Below are 12,326 nucleotides of genomic sequence, written 5' to 3' on the forward strand. Positions count from 1 at the left end.
CAGTGAGAGAACATAACTTAGCTTTCGCTTCCAGCAAGTACGTACATACGTTGATCCGTTCGTGGTCGCTACTCACTCCGATGGAGGCCAGAGAGCGTTTGGTTACTGGATCTATCCGCTGGGAGATGGTAGCTCGGAATATTTTCAACCGGTTTGGATGATGGTCATGTAATAGGATAAGCAACTGACGTCTCCCTCCCGAGCCGCCCCCCGCATGGGCGACCGGGAGGCCCCAGATCCCATCGCCGCCGAACCTCCCCCACTCCTCCTCCTCCTCCCTCGCCGCCGCCCAAGGGCGCGGCCAGGCGAAGCCTAGCCGTCGATGGCGGCGGCGGGGACAAGGGCCCTCTCGCTCGGGTGGGGCTGGCGTGGGCCGGCACCGCCGGGCCGGTCGCCACGACGGGTGGTGGCGGCGCCTCGGCGACGTCGATTCCCCGTAGCAGGAGGCCTTGCGATCTGGTGCGTGCGGCCGCCAGGGACGGCGGCGGCGTGACTGGATCGGTTCGCGGCAGCGCGGCCAGATTGATCGCTGGTCGGCCGTTGGCACGGTGGTGGGTGCGACTCGTCGGCAGCTGGGCAGATCCGCGGGATTCTACCCTTGTCTGGCCCTTGACAGCGCGGGCAACTACGGGGGAAACCCTAGATCTCCTTGGGATCGAGCGATGGCGGCGCTTTTGCGTCGTAGTCGCTCTTTAGGGCATTGTTTTGGAGTTTGCTCCGGTTGAAGGGACCAGCGACGTCGGCGGTGCACGTCCAGTAGAGCAACTGCCGATGAAAATCGCGCCGACTACGATCATGGCAGACGGCGTCTTAGATGTCGTTCCCTTGTCGAGGTATCGTCGTTACAGTCTGCGTCATCAAGCTCGGGATGCTCCGGGGGAAACCCTAGATCTGGGTCTTCCGGATCAGACGATGATGGCGTTTTATCGCTTTCCCTTCTGGGGGCATCGTTTTGGAGTAAGTGCTGGCTAGGGGGATGGTGGAGCGGTGCTTCATCTCACACATCGATGGCGGCGGATATCGGCGGCATGGCGCTGTGGAGGCTCGGCGTCCGATGCACGAAGATGGACTCGCGCGGGAGGAGGTTGCTGTCTGGTGTCATGGTGACGTCGATGGCAGAGTGGCCAAATAAGGTAGAAGCCTCAATATGATCTGAAGACGGACTTGTGAAAGATGGCGGCGACGACACACGAGTGCGTCTGACCGGATTGTGCCCCAGACCCGGTATGTGGCTCGGTTGGGGCTTTCGAATATGTTTCGGCTTCCGGCTTTTGATGTTAGGCTTAGGTGAGTGGTTTGGGTAGTGGTCCAGCTAGCACCCCTTCATCATTTTGGGTAGTTGCCAAGATGGTGGATTCAGGCATATTGTTGTAATACTTTGTAAGGTCCTCGAGAATAATCAATAAAGTGGCCGTATGCATCTCCCAGATGCAGAGGCCGGGGGCCATCCTCCTTTTCTAAAAAATAAATAGGATAGGCAACTAGTTTACCTATCTCTCTTTTGCCAGCCGGTTGTGGCGTCTTTTATTTGGCTAGTTTGGCTTCTAGCCCTTTTAGCTTTGTGTGAGCTTCTTTTTATTTTTATTTGGAGTTTTTAAGACCTTGCTGGGACCTATTTATTTGTTCAATAAAATGGCCGTATGCATCGTTCTGATGCAGAGGCCGGGGAACCCCCCTTTTAAAAAAATGCATGTCAAAATGCTTACAGTTTAGTAGTATCGTAGCACCAACATGAACCACCTGACGCTACGGATTAGATAAATGCAGAGCCTCCTCTGTGCAGAAGCCAGGAAGGCTCATCATATCACTATGCAGATCCGGAATTTCCGTGTCTTCTTCCTCTGCGTCTGTGAAGCAGTCAGGAACGCTTCTCATAGCACTCTGCAGATCCAGCAATTTTGTGTCTTCTTCATCTGATTCTGTGAAGAAGCCAGGAACGCTCATCATAGCACTGTGCACATCCGCCGGAATCTTCGTGTCTCCTTCATCTGAGTCTGAAGAAACCAGGAACGTTCATCATATCACTGTGCAGATCTGGGATTCCCGTGTCTTCTTCCTCTGAGTCATCCGATGTTTTCACCCAAATTAAAGAGCCGTCTGATGTTGGGATGAACTGAACAACAGACGGAATAATCAGAACAGAGTATGCATAGATGAATTATTAGTTCAAGTGTCGGGTATTCTATACAGTAATATAGACGCATGAGGCGTCAAGTAGACAAAAAAAATAGACAACTACTCGTGTGTGTGTGTGTGTATTTGCTGATAAAGAAAGACCAGGCGGTGCGAGAATAAAAGCAATGCAACAGATAGCTTAGCAGGCACATACCATTTGTTTGATGTGAGCAAGCTTCGTCTTGTTCTTTTCGCACCACTTCACTAATGTACGGCAGCCATCAATGGATAGATATTCAAGCTTAGTCAGTTGTTGTATGCTGTTGGGCAAAGACCTGATGCACTCGCAGTACTCGATCTCAAGTTTCTCGAGAGAGGTAAGTTCTCCTAACCACTCCGGTAGAGATGTCAAGCTTCCACACCCAGATAGACTTAGTTCCTGTAGTGATGTCAGAGCAACCAACCAACCCGGGAGTTCTGCCTGTGCCTGGTCGAGAGACAATGATCGGAGGTGCAATGATTTCAGGGAGGGGAGGTGTTGGATAATCTCAGGTGAGGTGGTCAAATCACTGCAACTGTCGATGGTTAAACAACGAAGGGCAGGGAGGTGTTCAAGCAACCTCCACTGATGCATGGGCACCTTGCTGTAACCAACACTCAGATGAGTTGTTGGAGAAGAGGAGGAAGCAGTGTTGTGTGACAAGCTCTGTCCCCATGATGATAGCACATTATCACAATCTACTATGTCCAAAGACATAGCTCTAGGCTGACATGGTTTTATTCTCAACTTGGCACATTGCTCTATCCTCAACTCCACATCCATATAGCTGAGACTCAGCCGTTGTAGGTTTGGTAGTTGCCCAAGTGGTGGTAGCTTTTTGCACTTGGGTAAATCCAACAAATGTAAGCCCAAAAGACTAGGGAGATGCAAAAGCCAACCAGGAATGCTAACACTCCTGTAACCAGCTATGGTCAATGTACGCACGCTGCTTGGTGGCACTAGTTTTTCCAACACATCATTGTCATCCACAAACCTAGCAGCATCTACAGTCCATTGAAATGTTAAATCTTTAATTCTTTGTTTCTCTATTAGTTTTATACTCTGTGCCTCTTCTGCAGACTTCACGTTTTCAAGTCTACCTATTATCAGCTCATGAGGATTTGTAGGCTTCAGCCGGATGATATTGCTGCTACAATTATCACTTGAAGCATGCACCACAAAGTGAGGCAATGAGGCAATATTTGACAGAAAGAGCAAAGATTCATCCAATCTAACCTCCTTTTCCACAATTAGAACCTTCAAACTAACCATATTAACCATACTATCAGGAAGCTTACTTAGGCCATGGCAGCCTAAGAGGTCCAATGTATGAAGCTTCCTAAGATTGGCAATACTTTCTGGTATACTGGAAAGCATGGAACTGTAAGAAAAGTCGAGATGCTCTAGATTCGAAAGGGTGCTGATAGAGTCAAGCAATCTGCCCATTTTATATTCTGATGGAGCGATGCGATCTATGCAGTGCGATAGATATAAGTACCTGAGTTTGATTAGATTGCTGAAAACCTCGGGCCACATTTCCGTATTAGTCACTTTACCCATAAGCCCAGCTGATAAATTCAAATATTGAAGTTTGGTAAAGCCACCAAAAGCTTCTGATATAGATATATTGCAGTATGATAAATCCAGATACACTAGCTGCTTGAGATCTGTGAATGATATTGGGAGCTTACGTATTCCAGTGCATACTGATAGGTCGAGATGCATCAGACCTTTCATGTCACCAATTGACTCCGGCAATGCCGAGATATTACGGGAGCCACTAAGGTTGAGGTAATTTAATTCTGAGAGCTCGGTTATACAACTGGGAATCACATGGCCTTGGATCTTTGGAGCATGAAGATATCTTAATTGCTTCAGTTGACCAATGGAATCAGGTAACCTACAAATAAGGCATTGACTTAAATCTAAGACATGGAGGCATGTAGCTAGTGAAAATGCATCCTCATGAAGTGCTAATTTGCCACAATCAAGAAAATGCAACGCCTTTATATTTGCAGGAGAAGTCATGGACAACTGCAACGGCTTCGTACAGTCCGTGAGCAATGCATAGCGGCATCTGTTTCCCCCAGCACCGCCCTTATCATTGACTTGATCGGCCAAGATGCTTCTTGCGAGATTGTGCACTAGGTCATGCATTGTGAACAATGCAACATCTTTGACCCGATGTCTATCACTCTGCAACAAAAATACCTAATGGTGTCAGAATTTTGAATTTACTTCATTTTATAGTAGTATATATTTATCAATAGAAGTACTTTCATAGCACTGTACAGAAGTGTAATCATAGAATATTTAATAGAAATTTCTGTACGATATGTTTCATGCCCATTTGGGATTAGTATTTCATATGAAACCTGTACAGGTTAAGAAGAAATTAGTTAGTACAGTGGACTAAAGAAACAAATATATGGGAGGATCAATCAAAAAAAGTTGGCCGTGCTTCCATGGGAGGAAGTACCATAACAGCAAGCTAGTTCCATTTCCATGTTGGATACTACTTGGCAATAGAGCAGGAGCACCATCAACGAAGTGACAAATTTGCCACACCCATGCAATGCCTCTTCTCATGAATTTTTTCTTCCATCTCCAAAGATGTACAGTGACTCATTGACCTTGATGTACAAATATAGAGAACAATGACTAGTTTTACACTTTAACAAGTATGGTAACCTATACATGTGTAGCGAAACAGTACATAATTGATATTACCTGACCACATGCCAAATATCACTTCTATGGGAATTTCAAGGTGCTGATATTTGGCTCACATGGGATGTAAACTCATTAGAAACTACACGCAGTTGCATTTTTTAAAAGACTCGCAGAGGTGTGTAGTATTAGAGTATATATGAACACTAGCACAGGTGTATTTTGTAAACTATGCATATATTTTTAATCTGTACGAAACAGATGCCAAAATAGGGGAACAATTTGTTCAAATTTATCTCATTTGTGCATTTCACAAATGATTATATTTTGTCACGATTTTTTGTTGAGCACAACCTCACATCTTTGTACAATATAATATTTATGATTTTGTTAAGTTGCATTTTTTTACAACATGGGCACCATACTATTATATGCACATGATGATATGCTTTTGCTCCAATGTGAGCTCAAATACATAAAATTGAAAATAATAGTATAATTATGTAGTAACTCACCGAAGGTGGCTTTGAATATTCGAGAAAGGACATTCCCAAGAGTTGTGTAATATATTTCTCGCAGAGCTGCATAGAATCAAATATCCTAGATGGCTCAATGAGTCGAAGAGCTATCCATTGGTGAAATAGATCGTACTTCACTATATTGTGACCTTTTGGAAATATTGCACAATAGGAAAAGCACAACTTTAAGTATTCAGACATATGGCTATAGCTTAACCGCAAGGATGCAAGTACTTCATTATTTATGGATGATGGGTCCTCCGAAGTAGATACGTTCCATATATAATTGTCTCTCACCGACTCCCATTCATCAGACGTCTTGCCATTCAGAGCGTATCCAAGCGATTGAGCTGCTAAGGCGACACCTCCGCACTTGGTGGCAATCTCCCTTCCTGTATGCTTCAATTGTTTCTTGTCGACTCGATCTTTAAAGGCAGTCTTCTGTTTTATTATTTTCCAGCAATTATTGTCTGTTAAAGTCTCTAGCTTGTATGGCTCAATTGTATGACAAATTTCCCTTGCAATGGCTTCATCTCTTGTGGTTACAATAACTGTCACTGTGCTGGCCACACCAAGCCTTAGCATAGCCTTCAAAGATTTTAGTGTATCTGGATTCTTCTCCCACACATCATCTAAGACAATAAGAACATTTTTATCAACAAGTAGCACTCTGAGTTTATTATGTATCATCTGCCTTTCAGCTACATGGCTCTCTGCTGATAGTTGTAATATTATAGAGTTGCCAATTTTATTGAGGTCAAGATTTTGGGACACATAGACCCACACCTTACAGTAGTCTACGAACTGGGAATCGTTGAAAACTAACTGAGCCAAGGTTGTCTTGCCAATACCTCCAAAGCCATATATTGGAAGGACAGTAAACTCTGGTGTTATACTCCCAGATAAAGTAGCCACTATTTTCTGTTTTTCTTCAGTTCTCCCGACGATTAGTGCTTCTTCCACATCTGATGCTGTTTCTCTTCTGTCAGTAACTTGCTGCATATTAGAGACATTGTCTGGCGTGGAGCTGAAACATGGGTTTTGATATGCCATCTTGTACAGTTCTTTTGTCGATTTCTTCAATGCATCAAGCCATCAACCATCATATTCTTGGGATCAGTTGTGGGACAAGAAGGCACGGCTGTCAACTGCAAGAAAATAGTATTTGTAAGTACATGGAATTGATCGAACAGGTATCACTGTCATCATCTCTTGGAAACCTAAATAAGTTTGAGATTATTTATAACAAAATCAAAGTTAATAGATGATTTTTAATTAGACTCCTTCAAGAAAGTGCAAACCTGCAGCTGATAAAAGGTTGTTGTGAAAATACACTTTGGAAAAAATGCAATATCCCCAAACATAAGAAGTTTGATCCTCCAAAATTTGAGAAAGCGACGGTAGGACAAATTAAACCCTTCAAAGAATACAACATCCTACAGTACAAATCGGCAACACAACAACCCAATTTTATTTTATTTTTAAAAAAGAACTTCACCATAACAACCAAAACACCTACCTACGAACACACTCGGCACATGGTAGCTAACTAACTAGAATTTTGTCTAAGCTTAATTACCTGGATTTTTGCCCCAGTTTCAGTAGCAGACTCATCTGCACTTTTTGTTGCACCAAGTCTATCCATTATATGCTGTGTATCTGGTCTTTTTGCTGGGTTAAAGTCGGTGCACTCTATTGCTATCTCAGCGCAAACTTGTACTTGTACCAGTTGTGTGTCTGCCTGTGATTGATCCAACCTACTTTTCCACTTCTCAAGTACCTGCGAAATTGCCATCACGTCTTATGAAAAGGACCAACATATCTTTTAAGGAACAAATGGAGGATCTGTGTATCTTCATGTAAAGCAGAGTGCCAAAATTCAAAGAAAGCGTTAAAAAAAAGGAGTCCTAAAATAATTGCAAAACGCTTATGCCACCCCCGAAGCAACAGGCCATTACAAAGATTAATAGTCGCATAGCAAGCTACAACCAAACACAGTGAGCTTAGCTAAAACGAACAACTCAAACCGGCAAAGGAGGAGCATTCATATTGGAAATGGTACGTGTAGCGTCCCACTATGTAACTATATATCACTTAATTTGTACACCCTCCGTTCACAAATATAAGATGTTTTGGACATTTCCATTTGGACTACATATGGACTGAAATGAGTGAATAAACACACTTAAATGCGTCTATATACATCCGAATCAGAAAAATGTTAGAACATCTTATAATAGTGGACATCTAAGGACAATTTAGCACGCCGTACTATGGCAAAATGTTACAACTCAAATATTTGTCAGCCAGATTGTAATAGATTGTAACATGTAGCTGCATTGTGGCAACTGGCGTCACTATTCCTACGTATCTAGAAATTTTAAGATTATCTTGATATCTGCAGAAAAGATGTTTGATTTTTTTTCACCTAACCTACAAGTTGCATTACTTTGTGATCAAAGAATGATATTAAGCTATGCCTAAATAGAAGAATGGCGTCTCTCAGGTAAGAAATGGAAGAATGGTATTACACAAAGTAATGTAACTCAGTAATCTTGAAATCAAGCCTTCATGTTGGTACGGACACGTCTTACATTGTCAATATCAGCATATCCCTTCTCTCCTGTTAGTATCTCTATGATTATCATGCCAAGACTATATATGTCTAACTTGAATGTGATGTGCCTGCGCATATAGAATTCTGGTGCCACATATCCCCTGCATGAATATTTATATAATCTAACTGATTAATGGGAAAAGGGACCAATATCCATTAATTCATACATAACAAAAGCGATTTCAATTTTCATAGCAACCTTACATAGTTCCAATCAGTTTTGAAGCAATAGTCTGGCTTTGTTTTTCATCAAAGCACCTCGAGAGACCAAAATCAGCAATTTTAGGCATCATATTATCATCTAGCAATATGTTTGCAGGTTTAAGATCCAGGTGAACGATGTGTTTTTGGTGAAGATAATATAAACCGTCACAAATTCCGTTGATAATTTGATAGCGCTTTCTCCATTCAAGTCCACAAGATGCATCTACAAAATGGCAGCGAAGAAAGCTGGTTTAGTGTTTGAGATACTTGATGAAGTCCTTAACCATTAAAGGCCAAATATATTGATGCTTCAACCAAATAGTTCCATATGATCCTACCGGTGATTTGCTTATCAAGACTCCCTTTAGGTAGATATTCAAAGCAGAGTAACCTTTGTCGTACTTCTGCCAAGACAAGTTGTCCTTGGTAGTCTAGCATTTTGCCTTGTGTATCACAGCAATATCCCAGGAACCGCACTATATTTTTGTGCTTTGCCTTCATCAGACAACGAACCTCTTCGCTGAATTTCTTCTCATCAATATCAACCATTTCGATAAGCTTCTTCACAGAAATTGTGCCATTGCCAAGCATTCCCTATAACAGCAACATGTGTTGGTAGCGTCAACTCTCAAATAAATTGTGATCAAGACATGCGCAACTGAGAGTTACCATCTTCATACCTTATAAACCCTTGCGAAGCCACCATACCCAATTTCCTTGTCATCAGCGAAACCGCTAGTGATGTGCTCCAGAAGTGATAATGGTAGGGCCTTTGGTTCTGCGGTTTTATCATATAGCATACGCTCCAGTTCACTTGGGGTAATAGCTTGGCTATCCATTTGCAGTTACAAACAAAATACTGTTGAACCAAGACGAAATGCAACTGCATTATTTATGAAGCTATTAAACATGGCTCCAAGATTACTAAATGTAGATGAAAGGCAAGTAAATATCATATGACAATACACTTACAAAAAATACAATAAATACAACACCTTTAAGAAAACATTTCACAGCACTACACTTTAGCATGAAACATTTCATAAAACCACTCTCAGAAATTCTATGGAATTTATTTGAATGAAAGATAAAACCAGTTTCAATTTCCATTAAAGAAACCGGCAGTTTTAAGTTACAACAATTCAAAAGAAACTCAGAAACTAAAGGGCAGTGGCCAAACATAGAAGTCTCAGGTAACCAAGCAGGGTCCTCGAGACAGCAGCATAACATAGTTTCTGCGCATGTCCTATTATTACAATCACCAGGGTTCAAGGTGTCTCAACCCAAAAGTAGCAATAGATGTAGGAGGATGGACAAGATCCAGACAAGCAGGGGGAAATTGCACAGTTGCTTCAAGCAGTAATCTTGAGGGTCGTCAGCGCCAAATCCATGCCTTAACTGTAAATCGCTGGAGGAGCACACTACTTGGCTATCCTGCGAGGATATTTTCCTAGAAAAAAGAAATAGTAATTACCTGGAGAAGAAGCCCGGCTACAATACAGTCGTAGTGTAGTGATGGCGAGTTTTAGAAGTTGTGTAGTCCTGTGGAGGAGGAGAAAGGAGAAGGGGATTAGGAGACATTTGTCTCAGGATATGGGTACTTCGGGAGGGGTTAGAACTAGATCTCTGAACTATAACGATAACATGTCTGATTACTTACTTCTTAGTATATATGCTGGACAAAACATTTTGAAATAGTTGAGCTCTGTGGAGACATGTGAGGTAGTAATATGCCAAAAACACAGCATCCCCAGATGTCCAGCAGTCCCAGTCAAAGCAGGGTTCTCCTACTCAAAGCAAAGGATGAGTCACGTTGGCATATATTACCCCAAGCGTCTATTTGGTTTGGTGACGTTTGGTAACAATAATAATAACATAACATGTGATTCAAAGTTTACATATGCAAGTTGCAACCGCACTTCACCAAACTTGTAATGGTGAGTATTTGTTTTGTCGCTGTTGCTGCTGCCTTTTGGCCGTATGTGTGATGTCCAACATGTGCTGAGATGCTTTCGGTTGCATTACCAATGGAGCTTAGGGGAGCGGGTAAAACCCCTATATATTTCTAAAAGAAAATATTGTTTTGTCCGTTATTGCCTACTAATTGGCTCTTTTCTTTGAAGGGGGAAGGGGAGCGCGTTGGGGGGATCATGTTTAGGCGCCTTAGCAGTTCATTATTGAATTAATTATGTATGGATTTTCTGTACTCATTATATAGCAGGTTCAGGTATTCGATGCTACCAAACGTAAGGGGGGAAAAAGGAATGTTTGCACAAATTCAGTCTGCAACAGTACAACAAAGATGCAAGAAAGCAAAAGCAGGTGGAGTCAAGACTTACGGAAAAAGGCTTTCGCCCCGCTTTATATATAAAGAAATGACTGACCACAGCTCAGATACAAACGCACACCATCACAAGACACGCACACATTCAAGGTTGGATAAACAGGCGCTGAGCGTAACAACACTACCCCTAGTACTACAAGAGCAACCGGAGTCCTCAACCGTGGACACGCCAACGCGAAGAGAAGAAGCCGCATATGACGAACCGTGTGCTCCAAAGCGGCGCCTTCAGGAAGGTTGCGACACCAGAGCACCGTCACCGCCCGACCCGAGGATCAGAGTTTCCCCTGAAGCAACACGACGGGCAATGAGAGCCGCGACGACACCTTCAAGAAGGGAGCGAGCTTCGCCGCCACCAGTCCGTCCGAAGATAGAACATGTTTTCACCCCGGCTAACACTCACCACCACCGGACACCACATCCCATTGACCACGCCGCCCACACGGCCATGGCCACCGCGCAGCACCTAACCACGAGCTCTACCCAAGAGCACCACGGAGCCACCACCAGGACACCACCAGACCCACCGCTACCCCAACCAAAGATACGAGCGGAAAGGAACCGCCTTTCGCACCCCTGGGCTGCCCCCAACGCCGAAACCGAGAGGCCGGCCAAAATTGGCCTCCATCGACCTGTCCTACTGCCGAGCGCGAGACGAGCATGATCCTGCTGCCGGGCGTGAGACGAGCTCGGTCTTGCTGCCGGGCGCGAGACGAGGTCGGTCCTGCTGCCGGGCGCGAGACGAGGTCGGTCCTGCTGCCGAGCACGAGACGAGCGATGGACCGAAGTCGGGGGAGGGCCGAACCTTCAACGAAGGTAGCAACCAGCCGATGAGGAGAGGGATGAAGGTCAAAACGGGCCGCCTACAAACAAGCCGGCGCCGGAAAGCCAGCCGCTGCCCCAGTCGACCCGCCGAGCTGCTGTGGAGCCGACACGGTGAAGCCCCCTCGCCGCCGCCGTCCATAGCCGGGACCGCAGCCACGCCGGGCCGGGGCCCCAAACCTGTGCCGCCAGCTAGAAAAAAGGTGAAATCCAGCCGACACGCAACACCACCACTGTCGGTGTCAAAACCGGCGGATCTCAGGTAGGGGGTCCCGAACTGTGCGTCTAAGGCGGATGGTAACAGGAGGCAGGGGACACGATGTTTTACCCAGGTTCGGGCCCTCTTGATGGAGGTAAAACCCTACGTCCTGCTTGATTTATTCTTGATGATATGGGTATTACAAGAGTTGATCTACCACGAGATCGGAGAGGCTAAACCCTAGAAGCTAGCCTATGGTACGATTGTTGTTGTCCTACGGACTAAACCCTCCGGTTTATATAGACACCGGAGGGGGTTAGGGTTACACAGAGTCGGTTACAATGAGAGGAGATCTACATATCCGTATTTCCAAGCTTGCCTTCCACGCCAAGGAAAGTCCCATCCGGACACAGGACGAAGTATTCAATCTTGTACCTTCATAGTCCAACAGTCCGGACAAAGGTTATAGTCCGGCTGTCCGGACACCCCCTAATCCAGGACTCCCTTAGTAGCCCCTGAACCAGGCTTCAATGACGACGAGTCCGGCGCGCACATTGTCTTCGGCATTGCAAGGCGGGTTCCTCCTCCGAATACTTCATAGAATATTTTGAACACGAGGATCGTGTCCGGCTCTACAAAACAAGTTCCACATACCATCGTAGAGAGAGAGTAACGTTTTCACAAATCTAATCTGCTGATGTATTCTGTAGCGTGACATCACACCATCGCCAAGCCTTCATTCGAATCGTTTTTTACTGTCCCACCTCAGCGCGTTTTGCGAGGCGGTTTCCTTGACACGT

The 12,326-nt window shown here is 44.6% G+C and overlaps 1 protein-coding gene across 1 annotated transcript; it reads right to left on the reverse strand.

The window, feature by feature from the left end:
* Positions 1-1,707: 1,707 nt before the first annotated feature.
* On the reverse strand, positions 1,708-9,928 carry LOC125555479 (uncharacterized). Its single transcript, XM_087525343.1, has 9 exons — positions 9,639-9,928; positions 8,845-9,023; positions 8,503-8,758; positions 8,165-8,387; positions 7,938-8,061; positions 6,923-7,123; positions 5,341-6,339; positions 2,330-4,351; positions 1,708-2,113 (listed from the first exon to the last, which is right to left on the reverse strand). Exons 2-9 carry the CDS (start codon positions 9,001-9,003, stop codon positions 1,985-1,987), a joined length of 4,113 nt encoding a protein of 1,370 aa, XP_087381469.1. The 5' UTR covers positions 9,004-9,023; positions 9,639-9,928; the 3' UTR covers positions 1,708-1,984.
* Between the last annotated feature and the right edge of the window lie 2,398 nt (positions 9,929-12,326).

Source organism: Triticum urartu, chromosome 5A (assembly GCF_056163025.1).
Source record: "Triticum urartu cultivar PI428250 chromosome 5A, HENAU_Tu73, whole genome shotgun sequence".
Lineage (NCBI taxonomy): Eukaryota > Viridiplantae > Streptophyta > Magnoliopsida > Poales > Poaceae > Triticum > Triticum urartu.

Excerpts from the sequence above, each read along its gene's own strand:
- LOC125555479 (XM_087525343.1), bottom strand. The coding sequence starts at position 9,003 with ATGGATAGCCAAGCTATTACCCCAAGTGAACTGGAGCGTATGCTATAT. Across the intron at positions 8,062-8,164 it reads TCAAAACTGATTGGAACTAT|GGGATATGTGGCACCAGAAT; the intron begins GTAAGGTTGCTA and ends ATATTCATGCAG. Across the intron at positions 6,340-6,922 it reads AAACTGGGGCAAAAATCCAG|CAAGTTACTGACAGAAGAGA; the intron begins GTAATTAAGCTT and ends TCTAATATGCAG.